The 27,759-nt window shown below is 44.5% G+C and overlaps 1 protein-coding gene across 1 annotated transcript; it reads left to right on the forward strand.

Moving 5' to 3' along the window:
• The first annotated feature begins 5 nt into the window (after window positions 1–5).
• Slc38a4 (solute carrier family 38 member 4) lies at window positions 6–27,355 on the forward strand. The gene is made up of 15 exons (XM_059247254.1): window positions 6–304; window positions 4,345–4,435; window positions 4,954–5,069; window positions 8,597–8,670; window positions 9,171–9,263; window positions 11,597–11,678; window positions 11,765–11,847; window positions 11,964–12,022; window positions 12,793–13,068; window positions 13,195–13,274; window positions 14,387–14,487; window positions 17,264–17,388; window positions 23,288–23,432; window positions 24,427–24,524; window positions 25,835–27,355. The coding sequence occupies exons 1-15, from the start codon at window positions 183–185 to the stop codon at window positions 25,934–25,936; spliced, it is 1,647 nt and encodes a 548-aa protein (XP_059103237.1). The 5' UTR covers window positions 6–182; the 3' UTR covers window positions 25,937–27,355.
• The last annotated feature ends 404 nt before the right edge of the window (window positions 27,356–27,759 follow it).

A 27,759-nucleotide genomic window follows, 5' to 3' on the forward strand; every position in this document is an offset into this window, starting at 1 on the left:
AAAGGGGATTCAGATTCATCGATCCAATTCAAAGCAAATTATAATGGTGTGTTTTGTGCTCTGTTTCCAGAACAGGGTGTTCTGAACGTCACCTCGAAGTGGAAGAGCCTTAAGCTGAAGGTGCTGTGTATTATTTACACTGAAGAAGCTCTTGTGTGGACAGGAAAGCGCTGACAGGTCACATGGACCCCATGGAGCTGAGCAACGTCAACATCGAGCCTGACGACGGGGAGAGCAGCAGTGGAGAAAGTATGCAAGACAGCTTCACGAGGATGGGAAGCTCTGAAAAGGCAGCCATGAACAGGTAGGGATGCAAAACGGCCCGGCTCTGTGCACAGACGAGACGGGCCACGGGCCGGGAGAGCCAGGGTCTTGGCGGAATGGTTGGATAGATCATGGATAAATGTGAGATAACAATGTTGATGTTAACACATCAGCTCTCTGGTCCTTCGTGTGACTGATTGGAAAATGAAGATGCAATGTCCTTGTCTCCGTGGCTAATGTAACCCATATTTCACCGACATTAGCCTGTTGTTCTGTTTCCCTTTTGGGGGGACCCTCCCACAGATTCTTCTTCCTTCGACTATAACGTTCGATGTTGTGTGACTCCAGAGGGTTTTGTTGTTGTTGTTTGGTTGGCTTTGGGATTTTTTTTTCCTCCAAAAGCATATCCTGAGTAATACCATTCACAAACTATCATGGGGTCACACATTAAACATATGGCGTATTCTCAGCCTCTTAAACCTTCCATCTGAGTTTCAGGTCATTCTGTTCATCTACCAACTGCACTAACCTGTGCAGCTCACCCGCCTCATTTCTAATGAGGACGTCATTGTCAGCTCCTTCCCAGTGTCCAGTGTCGGGGAAGGGCAGTCAGGAGTCAATGCTCTTCCGATGGTGCAGTGAGTTTTAGGATTATTGGACGAGGAAGGGGTAAATCGAGGCAGATTCTACTAAACTCAGTGGCTCCTGAATGTGGTAGAACACGGGGCCCTGGCGTCTGCAGAGTGGTTGCTCAGTTTAGGGGGAGTTTAATCTTCGTTTGCGCTCCCATCAAAGTGTGGACCAGTGAACTAACACCTGCTTTTCCAGGGTATAAGTAACTGTTCCAGATGTAGGGCGATATTCCGATATTCCGCAATTCTGTGTTCTTTTTATCTACATTGTGGCTCTTAGTATGCTGGCCCAAATCTGAGGCGCTTTTAATTCTGAAGGGAACATGCACAGGTGTGAGTGCTGTTGGGGGTGGATGAGCTGAAGGGGATCCAGTCCCAAGAACAGCCCTAGAGTCCACAGTGGATGCTGCTGCTCAGCTTCACATTGTCTGAGCTACTCACAGTGACATACTTTCTAACTGTGAGCTCATGCATAAGATGTCATTTTAATGGATGGGTTTTGTTTGTGTTTGGTTTAGAATGAATCTGTAGTTGTTTTTGTTTTTTTGGTTTTTTTTAATTCAACATACTGTAGCCTTTGCTTGAGGTCATTCTCCTTATGTTTTCAGTAGATGTTGCATCTGATGTTAAAATATTTTACATGCTGAGGGCGTTTCTCACATATTTTGTACAATCTCAGTCTGTTCTATGCCTGCATCTCATCTCATGCCAAAACAAGAGCATTGCAAATGCCTCAGAAATAAGTCATATACTTACTTTCAAATTCTAGGTTTTAAAAACCACTCATGCAATGGAGATTTTAATTTGCTAAGGAAAATAAAATTAGCATGTTGGACACACTTCAGTTTAGATTGTACTGGAAGAAACACTTGTTTTTTTGTTTTTGTTTTGTTTTGTTTTGTTTTGAGACAGGGTTTCTCTATGTAGCTTTGGAGCCTTTCCTAGAACTCACTCTGTAGCCCAGGCTGGCCTTGAACTCACAGAGATCCACCTGGCTCTGCCTCCCGAGTGCTGGGATTAAAGATGTGTGCCACCACCGCCTGGCGAAACACTTGTTTTTATTGTCCTTTGTCCTATTTTACCCTATCATCTCAGGTTCCAACTGTGAGCATCGTGTCCCAGCTCCCTACATAGCTAGTGTATTAAACACGGACTGTTAAACCACAGAAAGGTAGTCGGAGGACATGAACACCGAAGAAAGCCACAGCCAAGGGTACCGTGTTCCATGTGAGAAACATGGGGCAGAACGTGTACACTCAGAACTATTACTCTGTGGTTCCTAGAAACACATGGAAAGCTTTGGGAGTGTGCTGTTGTATTGGAGATGTACTTGTATAGACACCGTGTGGGTGTGTCTGTTGTATTGGAGATGTACTTGTATTGACACCATGTGGGTGTGTCTGTTGTGTTGGAGATGTACTTGTATAGACACCGTGTGGGTGTGTCTATTGTATTGGAGATGTACTTGTATTGACACCATGTGTGTGTGTCTGTTGTGTTGTGTGGGTGTGTCTGTTGTATTGGAGATGTACTTGTATTGTACTCTAGTGTTTGAGAGTCACCTTACAGTGTCTCTTCCCCCAGATCATTTGCTGTACCTCTTCCCTGTCAGCATATTTTCAGGATTAGCTCCTATTATAAAAGGCATTTTGGGGACTGGAGAGATGACTCAGAGGTTAAGAGCACCGACTGCTCTTCCAGAGGTCCTGAGTTCAATTCCCAGCACCCACATGGTGGCTCACAACCATCTGTAATAAGATCTGGTGCCCTCTTCCTGCATGCATACATGGAGGCAGAATACTGTATACATAATAAATAAATAAATCTCAAAAAAATAAAAGTCAATTTGTAAGGCTCTCCTGGAGCAATTCAGTTTTCATTTTATTTCTAAGAGCTATCTTCCTAAACCATTCTCCAACTGTTTGGTTTGACTCTGGAATGTGAGAAATGCCTTCAAAACCACAAAGTACCAGCTAGGAAGGCCTTTCCAGAAACAGGCAGAATTGAGTATGTAATATAGCCACAAAGGCTTGTGTTGTCTTTTTATAGGTAAAACTATAGTGGTAGACCTGGCCTTGCTGGTCAGGCCTCTTGGAAGTGAGACTGGCCCCCTGGCCATAGTGTCACAGCTCCTGGCATGTGGCTGCTGGAGCTGACCAGCACAGGAAGGGAGTGGTATTAGTGAGCTTGTGCAGCCTCCAGCCTGTGCCCAGGCAGACTGTAAGCACAATGAGTCTTATGGATCACGCCTTAGTCAGTCAGTCAGTCAGTCAGTCAGTCAGTCAGTCACTTAGTTAGTTATTCAAGACAAGGTTTCTCTGTGTAGCTCTGACTGTCCTGGAACTCACTCTGTAGACCAGGCTAGCTTAGAACTCAGAGATCCACCTGCCTCTGCCTCCTAAGTGCTGGGATCAAAGGCATGCGCCATCACTGCCCAGCAGTTCCTGCCTCTTTAAAGTCTACTTTCTCTTTCAACTTTTCTGCCACTTCACTGGGTTTCATTAATAACTTTCTCAGTTTTACCTGTTATCCAGTAATAACCAAAATACATTTTCAGAGTAATGCGCGCACACATGCACACACACACACACACACACACACACACACACACACACACACACGTAACCAAATACAGCCAGAGTTACTATGCACCTATTTTCCGATATGCAATTACAGGCGTAGGCAGATGCCACTGAAAAGGAGGAAGCAGCTTCAGAGTCCTGCTGGGACTGTGTGGTGCCCAGAAGGGCCACAGGTGGAGTCTGGCAGGTGGACATGCTCCTTCCCTTTCCTGACTACAGCCACCTTGCCTTTAAGAAGGACCGTGAAAGCTCCTCCCACAGGGATATCTGGGGCATCAGATGAGAGGAGTGTCTGAGCGTATTTGTTACATCCGTGAAATTAGAGCAGGGTGTGGCTATATAGAGCCCTGGCCTCACAGAGGGTTCATCTCTAGCACCACTAAAAAAAAAAAAATCAGGGCTGGAAAGATGGCTCAGCCGTTAAAGGCTAGGCTCACAACTAAAAAAAAAAAAATCAATAAACAATAGTAAGAGCATCATCTCATCATGGCATGACAGTAGTTTTTTAAAAACTCAGGGCTGTGGCTCTGCACCCTCTCCATGGAAGGGCTCATAAGGGGGCAAAACTAAGCTCAGTCTGTCTCTTTCTTGCATGTCAGTGTGGGGGGAAAACGGAGTTAGTATACATGGTTTTCAGCTGAACATATTACATTTCCTTCCTTATAACACAGTCTGCTTCCCCAAAACTGTTCATCGTGAGTTCAGTGGTTGGTCTAGAGGGAACGCTCATGGGAGGGAAGATCGAAAGAGCACTTTGGACGTTGTCTTCCCTGATACGATTCGTTAGACCACCCTGCACTCAAACACAAGTCAGAGCATTTACTGAGATTTTTTTTTTCCGGCTTTCCTTTCCTCTGTTCCTCCAGTCAGTTTGCTAACGAAGATGCTGAAAGTCAGAAGTTCCTGACAAATGGATTTTTGGGGAAGAAGAAGCTGGCCGATTACGGGGATGAACACGTAAGTGATGGCTGCTTTCGGGAGGTAAATAGGCAGAAAGGTGTCTGATCTAGAGCGGTGTCGGTGGGAAAACAGTGTGATTGAAATTTTCCAAGTCTTCATCAGCACATTCTCTGTTTATTCAGGCCCTTACTGGAATAAAGGCTTGTTTTTTCCCCGTTTGCCATATGGCTGCATGAATCATTTATGAAATTTATTTGTTTTTTTTTTTTTCGAGAAATCATTCTACCCTAAATGTAATCTGCAGCCATACGCTGTTTTCCCTTCTTTTTTATTGCTCATCTGTATTTTTAATTTTTCCTGCGACCTATGCTGAAGCCAAGACTTGCATTCCATTCAAAATTAAATGTTCTTTCTGACTCTCTGAGTCATTAATGGCTTTTTCTCACTACGATGCTATCTTACTCTTCCGTTTGGGGAATACAGTCTCTTCCAGGAGACATAGTGTGAGAAGAATAACCAAGGAAAGATTGGTCCTTTAGCAAACGTTTGCTCATACTACACTTCTTTTCTTCAAGCACCCCGGAACCACTTCCTTCGGAATGTCCTCCTTCAACCTGAGTAATGCCATCATGGGCAGTGGGATCTTGGGCTTGTCCTATGCCATGGCCAACACAGGGATCGTCCTTTTCATGTAAGTGAACACACGTGTCTGTGTCGAGTGCCGAGCCTGGACATAACCCGACAACCTGATGCAAGCTGTGAATGAGAGTAATCCGAGAAAGTAGTACTAGTAAATCGCCCTTGCCTTTATCTAGCTCTGCCACCCGAGGGATTATAGCCGGTGGGGTCTAATCGTGGCGCTTGCTCATTCGACCATCTTTAATCAAGTGGCAGAGTGTTTATGTATCCAGCCACCAAGATGTTAGTGCAGCCCATCCATCCACAGGAAGAAGAAACCGCTTCCCAGAATAGCTCATCCCTTGATGCTCAAAATAACGTAACGTAGTGTTCAGTAATCAGAAATATTCCTCCCCAAAGCAAATCAAATTCTTGAATAATCTTAGGGAAGAAAACGTCATGTCATCTAAGAGCTCTGCACATCCCAGTCCTGTACCTGGTGCCTCTGGGCACCCTTGTGCCTCTGGGCACCCTTGTGCCTCTGGGCACTCTTGTGCCTCTGGGCACCAGACACCAGTGCACCGGCCTTTGCATACGGCCACAGAGCTGCCTTTCCTTTCTTCTTCATTTAGTTCACTTCTGCCTCTGGTCAGCTTAACCTCGGTGCTGCCTTCCGTGACCTCTGGGACAGGGGCCAGTGTCTCATACATGTGCCTCCACTGTCACACGCTTGTGTCTGACTTCCTTAGTGTCTAGCTCCTTCGCTAGACTATAAGACCCAGAGAACTGGCCCCATGTCTTCCCACACACCCTTTCCTAAACCCTGACGCAGTGCCTGGCATGGAGGATACGTGTGGGTGCCTGAAGCTTATTTCTAAACCTCTGTGCTTTCTCCACACTTGGTCCAAGGCTGCCTGAGAGCAGCAGTGTTCCACAGCTGACCCAAAGGATGGCTGCATAGGGGCCTCGCCTGTGATGGACAACCACAGACGTTGGCATGGTGACACACAGTTTGGTGTTTTCCAAGACACGCTTATCAGTATCTGCACAAGCATGAAGTTGCACATTGGAAGTCATATGAGCATGGAGCCTGGTCCCAAACACAAAGCTAGAGAGCTAACTGTCTAAGAATGCAACACTTACGCTTTAAATATGCTGTTTGGGTTCTGCCATCCCATATGATTTGCTAATCACATAGCTATTTAAGGACTGAGGATCAGAACTATAAATATTTATCTTGTGTCAAATGAACTATTTTATGTATCATAGTCTTTAGCTGAACGGGTTTTTCTACCAACTTCAGTAAATTGTTTGAAATCAATTAGCTGCTTACCATCTGAATAGTGGGCTCACACTATATTTGCATATCTATATGCTTCTGTAATGAATACAACCTTTGAGACAAAAAGACTGCCTACTCATTAATCATTCATGCCATTAAAAATAATTAAGAAATTATCACAGATCATTGATGAGCAGAAACAGAGAACACTTTCCCCAACCATGGAGCCATAGATCACTTTCTGGAGAGCATTGTGTTCCACATTGAAAAGGGAGGCTTCATTTCATTTCAAGCAGGTTAACTTGACCTGAGTCATCACATCTCCAGACACCATAGAGTGTGTTCCGTGTGTCTGAGAAACATTCGGGTGTCTCTCTTAGTTTGCTGTGAGTGACGTAGTATTCCACTGAGTTCACTCTTAGAATTTGTCTCACAGTGAGCACGGATTTAAGATGGAGGAATGCTCATTATTTTTCCATGGAACAAAACTACATAATCTGAGCTGCATAGTTCTTTAAAAGCAGGTCCACTCATGCGGCATAGGGTGAGTAAGCCATTAATTAGACGGTTCAGGAAGACTTGGTTTCTGGGAAATCGGGACACATATGGCTAGAGTAGCTGTAAGTATGTAACCCGTGGTCTGAATGCACACATGCAGCAGTGATCTCCCTGGGATTATCAGACAAGCTGTGGGAAGATATGTGCTCTCGGGTAAATGAAGGGAAAGATTGCTTTTTCAAATTTCAAATGTTAGTACTGTCCGTTCATTATCTAGACGATGCTATTCACATTCTTTTTTTTTTTTTAGTTTGTCTGAGGTAAGGTGTCATTATGTAGCCCAGGATGACCTTGTACTAAGATCCTTCTGCCTCAGCTTCCCAAGTGTTGGGATTACAGGTGTGTGCCACCATGCCTGGCTCTACCCATGCTCTTCTTTTTACGCCCTGATTCTTGGTCTTGGAGAAATGTTGATCAGTACTAACATATAGAAGCCATTCATCCACTTGGTCGTGTAGAGGGTCCTGATATCAATGTGATTCCCTTTGAATATAAGCAAGGAATGGTCCTGCCGTCTGCGCTCACCCTCCTATGCTTTCTATATTGCACCTGACTCTCCAGTTAGCAAAGCACCTTTGTTGCTAGAGTTTTCCTGCCTGGCCCACAGTCAGGACAAATCTCTCTCACCTGCCAGTCCCACAGCCTCTCAGAACCCGACCAAGTAAACACAGAGACTTATATTGGTTTCAAACTGTATGGCCATGGCGGGCTTCTTGCTATCTACTTCTTCTATCACGAATTAACCCATTTCTATTAATCTATACCTTGCCATGTGACTCGTGGCTTACCGGCATCTTCACATGCTGTTTCTCATCGTGGCGGCTGGCAGTGTCTCTCTGACTCAGCCTTCCATTTCCCAGCTTTATTCTCCTCCTTGCCCCGCCTATACTTCCTGCCTAGCCAACGGCCAATCAGTGTTTTATTTATCGACTAATTAGCAACACATTTGCCATACATCCCACAGCACTTCCCCCCCTTTTTTTTTTCAAAAAGGAAGGTTTTAACCTTAACAAAGTAAAATTACATATAATTTGGGAATTTGGGCGTAGCTTCTCTTACTACTTCCTGCTGGAGGGGGGCACTGTATCTTACGGGGAAACAAAGAAAATTTTAGAATTATGGAATAGTCCATGAGGCTGTATCGTCTGAGCCAGATGCCTTCAAACCATTCTGGATGTTGGATCATCTGGGCCATGGTGTCATCGGAGACCTTCAGGGGGTCTTAGCTGGTCAAACCTGATGTATCTTAATCTTGAACAAATCCATAGCCTCTGGCTTTCTGTGGGAACAAAAGCAGAGTCTCCTTTCCAAAGCAGAGTCTCCTTTCTTACGTAATCAAAAACACTTAGCGTGTCTAAGCCTAGGTTTAGTCAGGTTCTCAAACAGCCTTTTACTGCTACCTGTTGATGTACATGCACCATACACACACACCTGGGTGCTGAGTGAGTCAATGGGATGTGTTAGTTTTATGCCTGTTAGCATCTAGGCTGAGATACCTTTCACCACGCTGTAGGAAGCTTCAGGTAGTAGCTGAAGCTGTACAATGTAGAAATATAGAAAGTCCTCGTTGGGTGGCAATCAAGAATTTCCCAGAATCCTCCAAATCCATCCACTTTTGTAAAGTTGACGGTTGAAGAGGCAGAATTATTGCTGTAGATTGTTGCAATGTTTAGCAGAATTATTGCTGTAGGTTATTGCAATGTTTAGCAGAACGATGTCTCGCCCATTATAAAACTTGTGTCCTTTCTGTCCCGTTACAGAATTATGCTGCTTACTGTGGCGACACTGTCTCTCTATTCGGTTCACCTTCTGTTAAAGACAGCCAAAGAAGGAGGTACGTTCCCTTTGAGTCCACACCTTCAGCCAAGAGGCTGTCTTCCTGGTTTGACTCTCATCAAAGAAAGAACCTCCCACTCACAGGGGTTATTATAAGCTAAGGAGGAGGTTAGTCAGGTTCATGGTTCCTTTTTTTTTTTTTTTTTTTCTGACCCCAGCAATATGTTTTCTCGAGGTTTTTAGTTAATTGTGCAAGTGAGGATCAAGAATGAAAGCCGATTGGCCCAAGTTTAAGCCAAATAGGGGGAAGGAAAGATTTTTGGCAAATGGTCGGTGGGCTGCCGTTACTAGTGACACACAGCTCAGGTGGACAGAGCCATTGCTTCTGTTTGGAGAGCGTTGACATTGCTTGTTGGTTTCTGAGGTCTTGTCCTTTGGTTCTATCGTGCCTCTATACTATTTAGTTACATGCTTAATAGTCTAGTGTAGAGTTATGTAAAGAAGCGCTAGAGGCATGAGAACACTCCTCTAACACAGCAATTTTATCTTCCCTTATAGGATCTTTAATTTATGAAAAATTGGGGGAAAAGGCATTTGGATGGCCTGGGAAAATTGGAGCCTTCATCTCTATTACCATGCAGAATATTGGAGGTAAGGGGCAGCTTGCAATGGACCACTTGAGCTTTCTGTAGGATGCTCGATAAAATAAATAACAACAGAACTTCTGCCAACAAACAAACAACTGTATCCTAGGTTTTAAATCTCACCAAAGCCCAGCAGTACCGCCGAACCCACTGGGGTCTTGAATATGCGTGAGCTCTCACACTGAGCCCCACCCGAAGCTCCCAGTGTGTCTTTCTTTATGTTTTAAGATCCGAGTCTTGTGTAGACATCTCCAGAATCACTGGGATTGTCTTTGTTTGGTTGTTGTTTGCTTTTTGTTGTTTGTGCTTTGTTTTGTTTTGCTTTTATTGGATTGGGGCCATAAACATCTGAGCCGGTTAAAGAACCCGCTCTACATTTAGTTAAAATCTTCGGCTTTATGGAGATTTCAACCATCATGCATTTCATGAGATCGCCTCCTGCTTGCTCCAGTTTGTGACAACTGAAATCAAAAGGCCTGGGTGTGTTGAGTCCTCAACTCCCCAAGCTGAGCGATGGTACCATGGCTGTTCAAAGTGTCAGTATAGCCACGGCTAGCTTCCAGGGGTGGATCAAAGCAGGCTCTGGGTCAGGCCAAACACAGGCAGCAAGTGTGGCTTTAAGAGAGATCGAGCTGCACACTCCCACCCCAGAAAATGCTCTCACTTTGGCTATTTCATGTGATTAGCGATCTGGCATAAGGGAAACCACTTACACTTCTTAAATTAGCAGCTCCACATTTAGAACACTTCAATTTTTCAACCCCCTAAAAACTTGGCATTCACCGCCGATGTTTTAACATTAGCGGGGATGATGTTGACATTACCCGAACAGGCCTGTAGCACCCTGAGTTTTCAAAGGCCAAACACATTAACGGTGGTGACATCACCAAGAGTCAGTAGTTAAGAGCTCTCAAATCGAACCGTCCCTCAGCGAGCCAGCTCATCAGAAACACCTCCTGTTTACGCTCTGTAGGATTCTGCTGTGGCCATGGGCATTGTAAAGATTAACCAAGCCACGTGGACGGGCGACACAGCAGCCGTGGGAGAAACCATCCTGCTCTGACAATAGAGAAGAGCCGGTGACCCAGAGTCAGGGGAGCTTGTGTTTTTTCAAAGTCTGCCCTTTGCAAGAATCTGATCTTGGATGTGTCATTGAACTCCTCACAGTCCTGATGTCCTAAACTGCAGGATAGAGTATGACATACACCTGTTCTCTGCAAGACTTTTCAGACAACCAAATGATGGAATCCACAGAACTCAACAGTGTCGGAAGTGATCGATTCCATGCTTACCTCCACGCAAGCTTAGGGACTAATTTGAAACTAGTCAGAGTTCAGTGTACAACATAGATCCTGTTCGGACAGCCACACCGGAAGGGTGGGGCGCACACTTAGAGTGTCTGTAAAACTGGCCTTTCCCTGTTGTGGTAGTGTGGGGACTAGAACCCAGATCCCTGTGCACGCTAGGCGATCATTCTACCCCCTGAACTACAGCCTCAGCCCTGTCAGTTTTACTTTTTTAATTGCACCCCTGACCATGTGTCAAATAACAAATTCAAATCAAACTGCACCAAACGGTGGACTTGGGACCGGAGTGTTGCACAAATCCCTCCAATTGGAGGCAAAGCTGTTGTGTTTTACATATGTGTACAGACATGTGTACAGGGAGAGGTTTTATAGATTTTATGATGTTTTCAAAATAGTGCAGGTGAAATGTGACCCTTTCTGTAATTTTTCTTAACCAATGGGAAACTGGAATAAGAGGGAAAAACCAAAACCCTTAACAGACAAAATGGGGGAGAAGCTGTTATCTGTCTATTACCAGTCTAGAAGACTTTCAGTGGTCATTGCTCTGGGAGTCTCTCTGTGGCTCTGGGAGACCACAGAGGACCCGACAGGTGTCACTTGGAGAAAGCCGAAGTGACTGGAGTGCCCAGAGACCTGCCTTACCATTCTGCTATCTGGGTTTAGGCCTCCATCTTCTCTTATCAGACAATGGCCCATAGACTCATGCAACACAGGCCATGATGATCCCTAACTGTGAGAATGAAAATGTGGGACCTGAAGCCCCCTAGATTCCCCAAGTTGGATCAACCAAGAATCAACACAGACACTGTTAGCGGCAGCCCCTTGTGTACACACTGGAAGGACACACGTCTGCTTTGAAAGAGAGCAGGGAAGCCTTGTGGAGTGTGAGGGGGGCCTTCGCATTCTGTTTTAGGGATGAGATATTCACCTTTCCAAGGAGAATGAATGGCTGTCCCAAGTGCTCTGACTTCTTACAGCTTGCATGGGATGAGTGTGCACACCACCACTAAGCTGACCCCATTGTCCATTTCAGCAATGTCCAGCTACCTCTTCATCATTAAATACGAACTACCTGAAGTAATCAGAGCATTCATGGGACTTGAAGAAAACACTGGGTATGTCTTAACATTCTCTCTGCGATACCAAGCAGCTCATTCTGCTATCTTTTCTGTTCCCAACGCCCTCTCTCTTTCTCTTCTAGGGAATGGTACCTCAATGGCAACTACCTCGTCATATTTGTGTCTGTGGGGATTATCCTTCCACTCTCTCTCCTTAAAAACTTAGGTATTAATTCACTAACTGAAAGTATATTTATCTTTACTTCATATTCTAATTGGCAGGCTTTTTTTTTTTTTTTTGACACTATAGTCACCTTCTGAAATATTTCTGCTAATTCCTAGGTTACCTTGGCTACACCAGTGGATTTTCCCTGACGTGCATGGTGTTTTTTGTCAGCGTGGTAAGTGCTTTGTTGACAGCATCCTTGTAGCCTGGCAAGCATGTCATATTTCATTAGTGTCCCCAGTTTTGTCCAAGCACCTCACTGGCGTGAAACAGTTCTTGCATCACAAGCAATTTTTATTGTATTCTAATTTGGAATGAGAAAGGGGCAGTCATGAGTTTAAAAATAGTTGAAGTAGAATGCCAAGGTCATAGCGCATGGTGTGTTCCAGGCTCTCTGGGTGAACATTTAGACAAAGGACCATGGTAGGGGAAACAGCAGCCGTGAAGAGGCTGGGGCCATGTCTATATGGATCAGCCATTCTCTCTCCCAATTTCTACCCATTAAGGGAGGCTGACCATAGCGGAATTAAAGAAGAAATCAACTCAAGCAAAGGAGATATTTCTTGAAATATCATAGATGTAAAATTTGTAAATCTTTTCCCCCAAAGAGGTAAAGGAAGAGGAAAGAATTTTTGATGACTTGTGTCATGAATACTTGGATGTAATGAAGAAATTATCTTTGTCATAGAAGAGCCAGAATGGCCTGGAGTGGACTCACCAAAGCCTGGTACTACTGACTAGGAAGTAGTACTGCCAATCATAGTTCAGCTCTTTTCTTTGACAGAGGCAAGGAGTCTCCACGGCCCAGTAGACTAAGGAAACCCTCAACTGAGTTCCCTCACCTGTACCCCTAAGCCACACAGATGGGTTTTTATTTCATTGTTTCCCCCTCAAAGCTTGACTTCTTTTGTTTTTGTTGTTTCAATTTTTAATGACTGGCTGTAGGTGATTTACAAAAAATTTCAAATACCCTGCCCTCTGCCCGTTCTGGATCACAATGTTGGAAATCTGACGTTCAACAGCACACTTCCAATGCACGTGATTATGTTACCCAATAACTCAGACAGCACTGATGTGAACTTCATGATGGATTACACTCACCGGAACCCAGCAGGGCTGGATGAGAACCAGGCCACAGGCCCACTTCACAGCAGCGGAGTAGAATACGAGGCTCACAGCGGTGACAAGTGTCAACCTAAATACTTTGTATTCAATTCCCGGGTGAGTGACCGATCCACACCCCTCATGGGCCGAGCCCTGTGGTCTCTGAATTTTATGTCGTAAACTGAGATGCTCTGGAGTCGCCGTCCACGCTGGACCTCTAAACATACGGTGTTTGTTTTACAGACCGCCTATGCGATTCCAATCCTAGCCTTTGCTTTTGTGTGCCATCCCGAGGTCCTTCCCATCTACAGTGAACTTAAAGAGTAAGGCAGCCATCATTTTAGCACTCTCGTTTGATTTGGAAATATGTTCACGAATTCAAAGATGCTTCATGAGGAGGCACATCCTGTGTCTTTCTGAGCAGAGATGGTTTGTGCCACAACAAGCCACTGGTAATGTGTTTCACCAAGGTTTGAGGGAGCCCACATGCCAGGCTCTGCTTCCTCTCCAGTCCATCTATAATGGTTCAGGGGAGGATTTCCCACAGGTGGAGGAGGTAGTGGGTGCATTGATTTTGGCAGGTGTATGGGTTTGAATGTGGATTTTGTTGACACTGGAAATGACAATACTCAAGATAACCAAAACTTAGAGTTAGAGCAGCCTTGCCAAGCAACTGATGCTACTCACGGTCAGTTCCTTGCCGTAAAGGTGTTCACCGGAACAGATGGCCTTGTGTGTGCAGTGGGGACACTGGCTAGGTCCTACCAGTGCATGGATCTGTGATTCATTAATAATTTCTTTTGAGGTTGTTGACATCTCATTTGGTCTGAACCCATTCTAACAGCTGGGGTGTCGGACAATGATTCTTAACTTTCTAAACCTGAACAGTGGTGGCACCTTGACCTATAAGTTCTGATTTACCTCATAAAGTTCCTGGAACACGTTCAACTATTTGGGGTCTTAGATTTACCTTGTGAATCACATACAATATGAACTCCATAAGCCTGGAGATTGGGTGGTGAGTGCTCTCTATACTGGTTTCTAGAAACTTCCATGTGACAATATAAAATTTTCTCCAGGCTCTGAGCTCTTGGTAGCAAGGTTTTGCTGATTCCTTAGGTTATTTTCTTCATGGAATTCATCTCAGTGTGAAGTAGGAAAGCTTTGCCATGGGACCAGTTTGATCCTGGCCATTTAATGTAACTAAATTCGTTAATTACATTAATTTTCTGTGGACAGGCTTCCTTGACATTAAAGGAACTTAGATTAAAGGAACACTGTTTCAGAGAAATGAAAATAAATCTTCCTTAGCTCTCTGAGACAAATTTAGATAAGTTGTAAGCTGTGTGTCTAAAGCCCAGTTTCATAATTTTTATTTTAAGTTATATTTAAAGAGGTTTTTTACAATGAAGCTTGGTGTTCTTTTTCTTCGCAGTAGGTCCCGGAGAAAGATGCAAACAGTGTCCAACATTTCCATCACAGGAATGCTCATCATGTACATGCTCGCCGCTCTCTTTGGCTACCTAACTTTCTATGGTAGGTCACCGTGTCCCAGTCATTCTCTTTGTGGTTAGACTGATAATTCACTTGGATGCATAAAATTCTTTTTCATTCCCTCTGTGAGTAGAATGGTCTATATGTAAATGGTACATTCTTGATTAGCGCTCTAATTTAGCCTTGCCACTTTCCAAAGGAAATGGGCTCTGGATCCACCCAGCTAATAGATTCCAGCAATTTGTGAAGTCATGTGTGATTTTTTTTTTTAACTCTCTCAAACTACAGCTAGGATGATGTCTGAGTAGGTAAAGTGCTTGACATCCAAGCATGAGACCCCAAGTTTGAATTCCCCCACACCCATATACAAATCCAGTCATGGTAGTACATGATTGCAATCTCAGCACTGGGTAAGTGGGGACAGGACAATCCCTGGGACTTGTAGGCTAGCTAAGCTAACAAAATCTGTGAGCTGTGAGTCCATGAGAGACCTTGCCTCAGAAAATAAGGTAGAAAGCAATTAAGGAAGACACCCAACACCAGCCTCTAACATCTACATACACATGTGTGTGCACATGTATGTTCACCTTCACACACATATCTGGACATGCACACATTGTAAATCCCTCAAATTAAGTTAATTTCCTTTACGTATAAGTGATTTTTTTTGTTTGTTTGTTTGATTTTTGTTTTTTCGAGACAAGAGTTTCTCTGTATAGCTTTGGAGCCTGTCCTGGAACTCACTCTGTAGACCAGGCTGGTCTCGAACTCACAGAGATCCGCCTGGCTCTGCCTCCCGAGTGCTGGAATTAAAGGTGTGCACCACCACCGCCCAGCTTAAGTGATATTTCTTTGTCTGGTTTCCCAGTCCAGCTCAGGCTAGAAACAATGAGAATGGATCCAACTACACGTAGTAAAACTCTTTTTAGGGAAAAGTGGCTGCCAAGCAAATGGCAAAAACTCATAGTCCTCAAGTTTGAACCTGATTTCTTTTCTACCAGTCGGTTAAAGCTGGCATCTTAGAACACTGAGTAAAATGTCTGCTTCGTTGTATTCAGTCCTGTTAGAGAAATAAATTCCTAAGAAAAAGGATACGAAAGAATTTCCCTCAATCTGGGAGTATTCGAAATTATGTGTGTGTGAATGTGTGTGTGTGTGTATACATATATATGTATAAATGTCATTGCCACAGTACACATTAAATATTCTGTCCGGCATCTTAACTGTACACAAAGGGGTTAGCATTATTTACTCATTCCAGAAAGTGTAGCCCAATAGAGAAATTATTGCAATCAAATATGTGTGTTATCATATTTTCACACTAGTCAAGGTGTCAATGCAAATAGACATTTTAATAAACACCTTCAACTTTTTTTTGAGTTCTGTTAGTGTTTATTGCAAGACATACAACACTTTGGAAAACATTTCAGTTATTTTAAAATAGAAAAAGAAATGTGCATATAATACATACACATGGAATTTCAAAAACTGATGCAAAGTTGTAAGTCAAAGTGGTTCTTCCTCCTCTTGGAACCTCAACTTTTTTTTTTTTACTGAGTTGGCAAATTAAATGGAGTGCATGACAGATTTGGGAGGAAATGTCTCAGGAGGAGGCCATCATTTGCTTAGGTAGGTGTCTTTTCGGTTTGACTAATATTTGACTACTAACCAAGCACTTGCCCTCAGTTTGGCATTAACTTCTCACTGGTTACAGGCTAGTGAAAGTCAAGATCATTACCCCTGAGTGTATTTGTAGCCCTCGTCCCCCATCTCATCTTGAGAGGAACAGAGGGGAAACCGGGCCACATATGACTTCACATGCATCTCTGTGTACCACTCCTGTCTTGATTTCATATGTATCTCTGTGCATTTGTGTCTGGCATGCTGACTGGCTGTCTTCAAAGACATCAGAGAAGTCTTAGAATAAAGTGACTGGGAGGGAGGTCCAGTAAAAATCATGCTTTCATCCTTGCATGCTTTTCTAATGCACGGCATAAGACAAACATCCCTTTAGAACCTCAAGAGCTCCTGAGCTGGGATCTCCAGCACCTGTGTAAAAGCTGGGTACGGAGGCATGTGTCGGTAACCCCAGTGCTAAGGACCAAAGAGGCAGATCCCAGGGCCTTGCTGGCTGGCCAGTCTAGCCAGAATGGCAGGCTCCAGGTTCAGTGAGAGCCCCTGTCTCAAAAAGTAAGGCAAAGAAGTGATGGAGGAAAACACCTCGACATCGACCTCTGCCCCCTATAAATGAATGCATGGCGCGCACGAACACACACACACACACACACACACACACACACAGAGTTTATCAGGCCTAGAGTTTCCACATTGGGAGCAAAGAAGCTGCTACAGACAGGTCAGAAGATAGAGGTGGACAGACAGACAGGTCAGAGGATAGTGGTGGACAGATAGGTCAGAGGATGGAGGTGGACAGACGACAGGTCAGAGGATGGAGGTGGACAGACGACAGGTCAGAGGATGGAGGTGGACAGACAGGTCAGAGGATGGCGGTGGACAGACAGGTCAGAGGATGGCGGTGGTGTGGGCGGGACAAGCTGGTAGGGCTGAGGCTTTTCCTTCCTTTTAACAGAACATGTCGTCCTGGTTTCAGATGCCCTTTGTAGCAGACATAGAATTATTAGGGTACAAATCATGTCAAGAAGCTTCGCAGGTCTTCATGCTCTAGCTTTACAAGCTTCAGGACTATCTGAATCCCCAGGCCTGGGCCTCTTCCACGGTCCTGTTCCTCCATCATCGTCACGCGTTCCTATAAGTAGCCGGCGCCGACTCAGCAACCCCCCACCTCTTCTTCTTGCAGGGGAAGTTGAAGATGAGTTACTCCATGCTTACAGCAAAGTCTACACATTTGATACCCCTCTGCTCATGGTACGCCTGGCAGTCCTGGTGGCGGTGACACTAACAGTGCCCATTGTCCTGTTCCCCGTAAGTACACCGCGTTCTGAGGATCACTGCATTGTTCTGACTCAGTGTGGATTTGGGTGTCTGTGTATTTGCAGTTGTGCGTCCCAGCCAATTATTATTTTCTCACAGAATTCTGGAGCCACTTAAAGTTGACCGCTTCTTATATAGACACAGCAGGTCATTTTAGACGGTGTTTTTAAAGTGTGAGAGGAAACATGAACTTTATTTTTAAATTCAAATTAAAAACAAGCAGAGCATGGCCTGCCACCTGTAAACTAATAAAATTACGAGCAGTTCTTCTGACTGTGGAAATGTGAAAGCCAGAGCCACGAAGGCCATGCTGCGTCCTGCCACGGTTTGGAAGGTATTTCAGTTTGTGCCTTGGTTGGCTGTGCTGAGGTAGTAAGATCTAAAGGTCAGGTTATTGAATCTGACATCTAATGGGAAGGAGACTCGTTAAGTAAATGACATACCCAAAGGGGGGTTTTGATCGCTCCCACCAAAATGGACACCTGCCTTCTGTCACTTGAGAGTCTTGATCCCTGGCACTCACTAGTCAGGGTATCAGTTTGTCATGGGCTCACAGCACTGGACCGGGGTAAGGACTGGGCTACAAGAGTTAAAACACCACCTAGAGACAAACACAGGTGTTCAGCTGCCTGCCAACTCTGTCCCTTCCGTAAACACTCAGTTTACTTATCCATTTTAGGGGTGCCAAAATGAGCAGCCCAGCAACCAGCTTCGCCGTGTACAAAATGTTCCACACAAGACTTGGCCTAAGAGAGCAACTGAAATAGTGTGCTGTGGTCACTTTAAGGAGAGCTTGTATGCTGAAGCGTATTTTGTCACATTCCTTTTTCATGAGCGCATGAAATCAAATCCTTGTCTCTATCGTGGCTAATACTTTACTCTTCAATAACGCCTGGCCTCTAATATATCTGAGAGCATTCTGAATGTCATACATGGAACATTAGTCTATGAGCTCAGGCTTGAGCCAGATGTTCTACAGGATGAGATTTCTAGTTGCTGAGATTTCTAGTTGCTCTGTGAAAAGCGTATCTGGAGTCCTTGTGGGTTTGGCGAACCTGAAACTCTTGCGTTGTTGATCGATTATTTTATGCAAGGGATCTGTTACAATCTCTGCCTTTGTTTTCCTCGCCAGCCCTTGATAAGGTGTTTTTGAGCCATAGTCTCGAGAGATGGATGGATGTGGGGGTGGTCACACAGCGTGTGGATAACTGTTAAGCCAATGCAAGGCTCACTGCCAGAATGGGAAGTAGAAGGCAACCTCGACAAATATTCTCTCTCACCACTGAAAACCCAAACCTCTCTTAGAAATTCTCATCCTGTGTAAGAGCGAACGCCCTGGGCTGATCTGATCATCAGGAACTACAGTAGTTGGTCAGTGTTAGAGGCCATTAAGGATGAAAATTGGCCATAAGACCCAACATCCAGAGAAGTAAACAGTGTCTACCCTTTCCTGGGCGTGGCATGGTCTTTCACTGCCACAGTTATAGGGAAATGTGAACAGTGGTCACAGACAGAATGGTGGCCAGCAGAGAGGGTGAGCCAACAGCGTTGAAAATGAAAAATGGTCTTTGGGTGAATCTTGCCTTTCCTGAAACGTGTGGACCACCTTTTTCTAGTGCCATGAATCCATGGAAGTGAGGATCTGGACAAGTAAATCAAATGGCCATGAATGTGATGGTGACCAAGAATGATGACCTCTGTGTCCTAGTCAAGTTCTAAAAGTAGTAGATCTAAAACAAATTCTGATGTGTTTTTGACAGAGTGGTAGATGTGGTGATATATTGTGCACTCTAATAAACTTGCTTGGGGGGATTGGAGGACAGAGCCAGCCACTATATTAAACATAGAGGTCAGGCAGTGGTAGCACACACCTTTAATCCTATCACTTGAGAGGGGATCTCTGTGAGTTCAAGGCCACACTGGGCTACATGAGAGAAACAGAGCCAGGCAGTGGAGACACACACTTTTAATCCCAGGAAGTAATATGGCAGGACACAGGAAGGAATATAGGTGTGAGGAAACAGGAACTCACGCTCTTAAGGCTGAGGATTTCGTAGAGGTAAGAACTAGTGGCTGGCTGCTCTGCTTTTCTGATCTTTCAGCTTTCACCCCAATGTCTGGCTCTGGGTTTTCTCTTTATAAGACCTTTTAAGATTCGTGTTACAGGTAGATATTATGGATAGTGTTTTTTATTCGTTTCTTGTAACTTGGGGTCAAGTATTTCAGTGAATCAAACACAGGCATGGCTCACCTGGAGGGCCAGGCTCACCCAGAGGGCCTGGCTCACCCGCAGGGCATGCCTCTCCTGCATGGTGTGGCTTACCTAGAGGGCCTGGCTCACCCAGCAGACATGGTTCTCCCCAACAGCTTTCTTTGCATTCAGAAACACTTGACCCCCAAGAAACTTCTTTATCAGCCACAATATCCTCACAGACAGGTAACAAAGCAAACTTAGTCTGGGTTCCATTCTACCTTAGCTATTATTATGTATTCTTCTTCTTGCAGCCCATGGTAACCAGGCTCTTGCTTAGATGAGAGGATAAGAGTTGCTCGCTCAGTTTTCTCTTACCCTCTTTGTCATCTCAGGTGTGGTTGGTTTTTTCCTTCTTAGCACAAGTGTAAAGGAGCCATCTGTCTGTCTGTCGGACAGATGCGGAAGTAGAATGAATTGAGTCTAGCTTCCCATTAGCAGCGACACAGGGCTCTCCTTAGGTGTGGGTAGGCAGTCCACTATGGGATGGATGCACCTCCTTCCAGAGCATGGATAGTGACATTTGCAATCATGCTTCCTTTCATACAGCAAGGCTCACATGTCACCACCAAGGACAGAAAAGCAAGCAACCTTTATGATTTCTCCTAAGTGGACAGGCTCGTGTGCTACCTGTGGCGTGTTCAGAATCACCTCTCAGACTTTCCAGCGCCCGCTGTTTCTTCTGCTCACAGAACAATCATCCCTTTAGCATGCCCTGCTTCCAGGCCTCCTGTTCTGAAGCGTGCACAGACATAGACATAGAAATGTGGTAGAGTTAGTGTTCCCAAGATCTGATCCCCAAGCAATCCTGTAACGTGAAGAAGGCTTCTTTTCTACTCAACAAGAGAATCTAGGGGTTGGGGATTTAGCTCAGTGGTAGAGTGCTTGCCTAGCAAGCGCAAGGCCCTGGGTTCGATCCTCAGCTCCAAAAAAACAAAGAGAATCTGTGTTTGTCAAATGTCTGTCAAATGTCAGGTCAAGGCTGTCCCTTTCTACTTGACTTCCATAGCGCCTCCCAACAGACTGTGCACAGGACACTCTGTAGGACAATTGACATTCTACCCAGGAAGTGCATGGAAACTTGCTAATGTCATTCTGTGTCAGGAGCCCTGGCTGGTGCTGGGGACTTCCCCACCTCGCAGCATCTGACCCACATTTTCATACCCTCATCAGTCCGCATCAGTAGATAAAGGGGCACACGGGGAAGGGGAAGGCATAGGGGCTTTGTGGGTAATAAGGCTGAGTTGCCGCTGTTGTCCTGGTGTGGGTGAACAGCTGCCCCAGCCTTTTGGATCCACTTTCTCACGAAGGCAGCGCTGTAATGTGGAATAATGACTGGTTTCCTTCCAACCCTCTTCTAACCCTCTCCAAGGCCACGATCAGCCTTATCCTTCCTGGCGCTGTTGCCCTCTTCTGGGGGGTATTGATACTCCACGTTCCCATCAGTTCTGTGAGAGATCCTCTTCAGCTCACTTGCCTTAAGAACAAAGCTTTCTCCGTTCCCTCCAACCATGATCATTTATCCCTGTACATTTTCTGTCCTCTCATTTCAGTAGGGCCAAACCTTTTACCACATGACCTTGGGAAAGTGTGTTCATTCTCAGAGACCCTGGACATACTGGATTGCCCTTGGCTTGGCTTTTTGTTTTTGTTTGTTTGGTTTAAGTTGAATGCTTTCATTTCAACAAAAACAAACAAACAAACAAACAAAAACACACAGAAGTATGGCGTCTTCACGAAACATGAAGCTGCATGCAGCTTGCTTTCTTTGTAAGTGTCCCAGTCAGACATGTCCTTGAGCAACACACACCACTGTAGAAAACTTACTCCAAGTCCACTAACCCCACCTCTGTGCACAATATCTGACAGGCATTCATCACAGGTCACAATGTAGTCCGTCCCAGCTCCTAGGGAGAGTGGCATCAGACTCCTTCCCTTCCTTGAGGTACTTTTCACAGTGAGCTTCATATTTTTCACTAATCCAGTTTTTAAAATCTTTCACAAAGTCGCTCTTAATCCATTGGCGGGACTGTGCAGTCTGCCATCCTAGAAATGAAACTCCCTTTTGACCCACACAGATGGCTTTCATTTCCGTGACTGGTATGAAAGGAATGCCCCGGGAGAAACTGCAGTCGAGTTAGCTTGCATTTTTTCGGGTTGTCCATACATGTTTCACAACGGAGCTCACATTTGCTGTCTCTGCAACAAGTTCCTGTCCCCGCCGCACCATGAGATTTCGAGACTGAACTTTTTAGGTGAAAATCGATCCCATCACTTCTGAACTTAGGAAGCCCTAGCTTCACCAAAGGGCTGGCTCACTGAAAGGCTGATAGAGTAATTCTACTAAGTCAAAAAGAGTGTCCTCCTCGGAAGAGATTCCAAAGATAAGCACGTTTCTGGGCCGGGCTGTCCAAACCCAAAGGCTCTCTGCCTCTCTCCCACAGCGACCTCTTTGTCTGCTTGAGTTACTTGAGCTCCCCTGCAAGCGGAGCCTCTCTGGAGCCTTGGCCCCCATATTTCAGCTGCTGAAATGGGGCTGGAATCTGTGGAGGACCCCGAAGGGAGTGAAAAGATTCCTGCTGTCAGTTTAATTCAGCATTTACTGAGCGCCTGCTAAGTGCAAATGACTGAGCAGGACCTCTGAGGAATGTTGGGGTTATTAAATCCCACTGTTTGTCTTTTGTGGATCTGTAATCTATTAATGTTGGGGGCGGGGGGCCCGCGAGAAAACAGGAAACACAAAAAGTATCACTCCCCCCCCACCCAAAATACCAGTGGAAAATTTTTAAATAAAATGGAAAATAAAGAAAAAGCCAGGTTTTACAGGAACTGCTTCACGGTCTGTGTTAAGTCCTCAGTGTCTAGGTTCAACGCGGGTCTAATGAGCATAAGACATGGTTAGCTATCACAAGGGCTTCCCTGCCTCCAAGCTGTATGGAACTGGGTTTTTGTTTTTGTTATTGTTGTTTGGTTTTTGGTTTTTGAAGACAGAGTTTCTCTGTGTAGCCTTGGCTGTCCTGGAACTCACTCTATAGACCAGGCTGGCCTCGAACTCACAGAGATCCACCTGCCTCTGCCTCCCAAGTGCTGAGATTAAAGGTGTGCACCACCCCCGCCCGGCTGAGCCCCTATTTCGTCTCTTCTGGCCAAGATTATTTTTGAACAAAGAATTCTAAGATCCAAGGAAAGCGGTCGCATGATATGCAACCAAGGAAAGATCTCACTCTCAGACATCACAGATCAGTGTGACGTTGGCACACAACACGAAGGGACTGAATTCTGCTGAATTGTATAAACTTATGGTAAATGCTACTCCGTGTGTGTTTCCACAGTGAAAATGTGAGAAAAAAGCCTCAAGATATTTTTTTTGGCCGCAGGGTTTGGGAGTGGTTAAAATAAAAGCAAAAGGTTTTAGACTAGAATACTTACAATCATAGCAAAAATTAAAAGCACTCCAGCGGTGGTGATACACGCCTTTAATCCTAGCACTCGGGAGGTAGAGGCAGGTGGATCTCTGTGAGTTTCAGGCCAACCTGATCTACAGAATAAGTTCTAGAACAGCCAAGGCTACACAGAGAAACATTGTTTCCAAAAAAAAAGTTAAAGAAGTGACCATGTCTTTGAACATCCTCCTTGCAGATTCGGACCTCAGTGATCACACTGCTGTTCCCCCAAAGACCCTTCAGCTGGGTAAAGCATTTCCTGATTGCCGCAATAATCATTGCGCTCAACAACGTCCTGGTCATCCTTGTGCCCACCATCAAATACATCTTTGGATTCATAGGTAAGTTTCAGAAAAGCCTTTGTTTGATTAGTTCGGACTTATGCCTCCTTAAATGGCAAATACGAAGACAGCACTGTGTCCCTCTCAGGATAATAAGAATCCCATGAGCCCCTGCTTGGCTCAGTGACCACACTGGCTGTGTGTTCTCTGCCTCGTAACTGACGTTGGCATTCACCTATAGCCATTTCGTCCAAGTGCCCTTTCAAGAGATAAAGAAGCTGAGCCTCAAATCAAATCACATGCTTTTTGGTGGACACAGGATTTGAGCACAGGCCATAGCTCTGTCTTCAAGGGAAAAGTAAGGGTTGACTACCATAAGCTCACTTGAGTCTGTGAGTGCCAGCTGGGGTGTTCAGGATGTTTTCAGGGGAACTGGAGGCTGATAGCCCAAAACATCTCATTTCCTTTAACCACATGGTCTGTTGGTACATTTAATTTCTTAGTCCAGACAAAGGGTTTTCTAGATTTTCAGGGTAGAATGACTTTTTACTTTTTTTTTTTCCTTTTTGAGACAAGGTGTTTCTGTGTAGCCCTGGCTGTCCTGGAACTCACTCTGTAGACCAGGATGGCCTCGAACTCACAGAGATCTGCCTGCCTCTTCCTCCCAGTTGCTGGGATTAAAGGTGTGCGCCACCACTGCCTGGCTAGGCTACGATGACTTGTAAGAGAATCAGATGTGGACAGGAAGCTTGAGTGTTGAGTTCACCCCCCTGAGTGTGTAGTTATATTTCTAAGTCTTTGCCAACTTGTATTGTACTGCTTATTATAGTTATACTTATATAGCTATCATGTGAGGCATATTTTAATTTTCTTTATGGAGACACATTCTAGAATACATAATCAAGATGAACTATGACTTAAAGTTGCTTTTAGTGCCGAGAAAAACAAAATAGCATTATATTTGTTTGTCCTGAAGCATGTGCTTATTTATAGATCCCTGCTTTTCTGGGTAGCCACTGTGAGACACTAACCTGCCCTGCATCCCTCTCCTCAGGGGCTTCGTCGGCTACCATGCTGATCTTCATCCTTCCAGCTGCTTTTTATCTCAAGCTTGTCAAGAAGGAACCTCTTAGGTCCCCCCAAAAGGTTGGGGTAAGTAAGACTTAGAATGTCCCCTACTGTAGAGGAAGTCAGAAAACACATGCGGTTTCGGAAAAATGAAACAAACAAGATCCCAAAATAAGACCCCAGAGCTGAACATGGGCAGGACAACAGTTGGGGAGGAGAGGATGTCTGACATTCAGAGGATTCTAGGATTTCAAGTAGTGAATATCTCAATATTGTGCTGAGTTCTTCTAGGTGGCCAAGTGCTGCCCTGGTCTCTTTCCCCCACGGGCATGCATGTTACATGCACACTGGCATCTCGTGCCAGGCTGGGTAGGATGGGACATTACAGGAGGGTACTGGGCTCTCTTCCAGTGTGGGCAATGGCGGCAATTTAGTCCCGTTTGCTAGATTCACGTGGGCAAAGATGGCTTTCGTTTCCCTCCTACCAAACCCCGTATGCTCTGTAAAAAATAGAATCAATCATTTTTCAATCAGTCTTTTCAGGTATAAAATATCGTCTTATTAAACTATGGTGTGCATATTTCCTTTCCACAATACACACTATAGAAACATACATCCCAAAAGATATTTTACCCATAGTAAGTATTGGTGACCAGTTAAAAGGGTCTTCTAGTAAGGCTTGGAAAGAATGTTTCTAAATCCAAGTTTGAAGTCATTTACCTCTTGGGGTGCCCAGGGATGTAAGGGCAGCCTGGTAGAAAAGCCCTCCTGTCATCTTCCCCCCAAATTTGCACTCTGTGTGTTCCCTCTGGCTTGGGTGTCTGTAGCAGTGTACCCTGAGGAAAAAACTCATCTTGGCCAGACAGAAAGTGGGTAAACTCATCCCCTAGGCCTTCCCCTGCTGCTCTCCAATGGGTAGAATTAGAAGACTGGTCTATGTGGAATATTTAAGAACCCTTCCAGTTAAAATTCTGAAGTATAGATGTTCTCAATATTCCTCCTTACGAAGATACCTGTACTTCTGTCTTTTTTCAGAAATGGCCAACATACACTGGCCTTTCATTTATTCATGTGACTTGTGAGTTGTATCATACATGCTCCTCTCACTACGTCAGGCTTTTTCCACCCAAGAGGTCATGAGTCTCCGTCTATTGCTTAGTTTTTAGTAGTCCCCATATTTTCCTGTACCAAATCAATCAGCTGTTACTCTCTTCTCAGCCCTCATGCTATTTGTTTTCAGTATGTTTTCCCTCCTTTCCCAACAAGGCTCTTAAATCGACTTGACGTTTGTCACTAAGAATAGACAAGGTACATCACCACCCTGTGACACTGTCCTAAAGCAAACTGTGTGGTCCCCTGTCTCTGCTCCCTAATGTGCTCCCTCTGAATTGCAGGCTTTGGTCTTCCTTGTGACTGGAATTATCTTCATGATGGGAAGCATGGCGCTCATTATAATCGACTGGATTTACAACCCTCCAAATACCAAGCATCACTAGTCCTGGGGAAAAGCTTTTCTATTGGAAATGGCTGAAATTATGCTCCAAAGGACATTTTAGTTGCCTTGATTGGGATGTTATCCAGGGGAAATAATGAGAAGATTCTAAAGACAGTTTCTAGTTCCATTGCCTGACACCCGTGGAAGAGGAAATTATGGGTTTGTTCGGGATGGCGAATGCATTAAAGATCCGTGGCACACATTTCAACCCAGGCCTGCTAGTGCAGTGTGTGACGCCCAAAGTGTGTTCTACAATTGTGCAAGCAGAATCCAGGTGGCTGCGTGTCTTGGTCAGCAGACAATACCGTGCCCCCCTACCCCCCACCCCCCATTGCTCACTCCCCACACTTCACCACCCCAGATAACAAATAATTGTATTCACAGAACATCAAACAAAAATGCCCTAGTGCAAAGCTGTGATCACTTAGGGCCATCTCCCATCCTGCACCACCACTAAGGGTCTGTTGCCTGACTGAGGCAGGTGTGTATCTTGGGAACTGTTCCTGTGAGGTCCGTGAATGATGGATACCAGTCTAGAGTTTCAATACTAAAAGAGTAGTTTGCCCAACCTGCTTATTACACTGAATTAGTGTCAATGGGTTTTTTATGGTAAACGTTAAAACATCTCATTAAATTGGGGGGGGTATTTAATTATCAAGAAATAACAACAACAAAATAATGCTTTCAGCTAAACTGCTTAGTAAGACAGCATCTGCTTTTCCACGTTGCTCCTGGTATTTTTGTCACACTTTTGTCTTTGAACAAGGCTTGCCCTCTTGTCTTCCATTCTCAGGCATAATTTTCAGAAGACCATAATTCATGTGGAGACACACTACCCAGTATTGTTTGATACATTTGTATTTGATAAACATTCAGTGCAGGAAACTGTGATTTTGCTACATATTTGTGTATATATAATCTCATTCTGTAGTTATCAGAATGTTGACATATGGTACATTGGATTTTTATTTTTTAACATGTGTAGTTTTCTTTCTTCACAGTCAAAACATTTATATTATCGGGTTGGGGCAGGGAATTAAGCTAGTGGTCTCAAAAATCCATGGGTATGTATCTGTCCATTGGAGACATATAAAAATTAAAACCAAAGTTGTACGTAGTTCAGTAATGCTCTTCATTGTTTACAACACTATCATCACCTATGGGAACTTAGCAGAGAAAGGAACTCCTCGTTTGTAAATAATTTCTGGTACTAGCATTGGTCTTTGAGTTTAGCATGTCTAGAATAGGACTCTGCTCCTCTTAGCTCTCATGGGAATTTGCTGACATTCATCTGTCATTAATATAATGTTAAGTGGTTAGAAACAAATGCCCTAACATGACATGAAAACACAGACCACCATTCTTTTTCTTTTTTTTTCTTTCTTTTTTTTGTTTTTTTGTTGTTTTGTTTTGTTTTGTTTTGTTTTTTGAGACAGGGTTTCTCTGTGTAGCTTTGTGCCTTTCCTGGAACTCACTTGGTAGCCCAGGCTGGCCTTGAACTCACAGAGATCCGCCTGGCTCTGCCTCCTGAGTGCTGGGATTAAAGGCGTAAGCCACCACCGCCCGGCAGACCGTAGATGCTTTCACGGGATAGAGTTCAGTTGCTATTCACTGCCTAGAATTGGGGACATTCACTACTATTTTTGTTTCAATTATTTGTTATAGACTTTACATTTCAGTAAAACCAAGTTTGAAATACACGTATCATACAGATAATGATCATACTGTCATACTAAAACAGTTTTTCTGCAGCGTGCCTAAAAAATATATATTTGTTTTATGTATCATTTTCCGTAGTTATAATACTATAAAATATGTGTGTGT

Source organism: Peromyscus eremicus, chromosome 20 (assembly GCF_949786415.1).
Source record: "Peromyscus eremicus chromosome 20, PerEre_H2_v1, whole genome shotgun sequence".
Classification (NCBI taxonomy): domain Eukaryota; kingdom Metazoa; phylum Chordata; class Mammalia; order Rodentia; family Cricetidae; genus Peromyscus; species Peromyscus eremicus.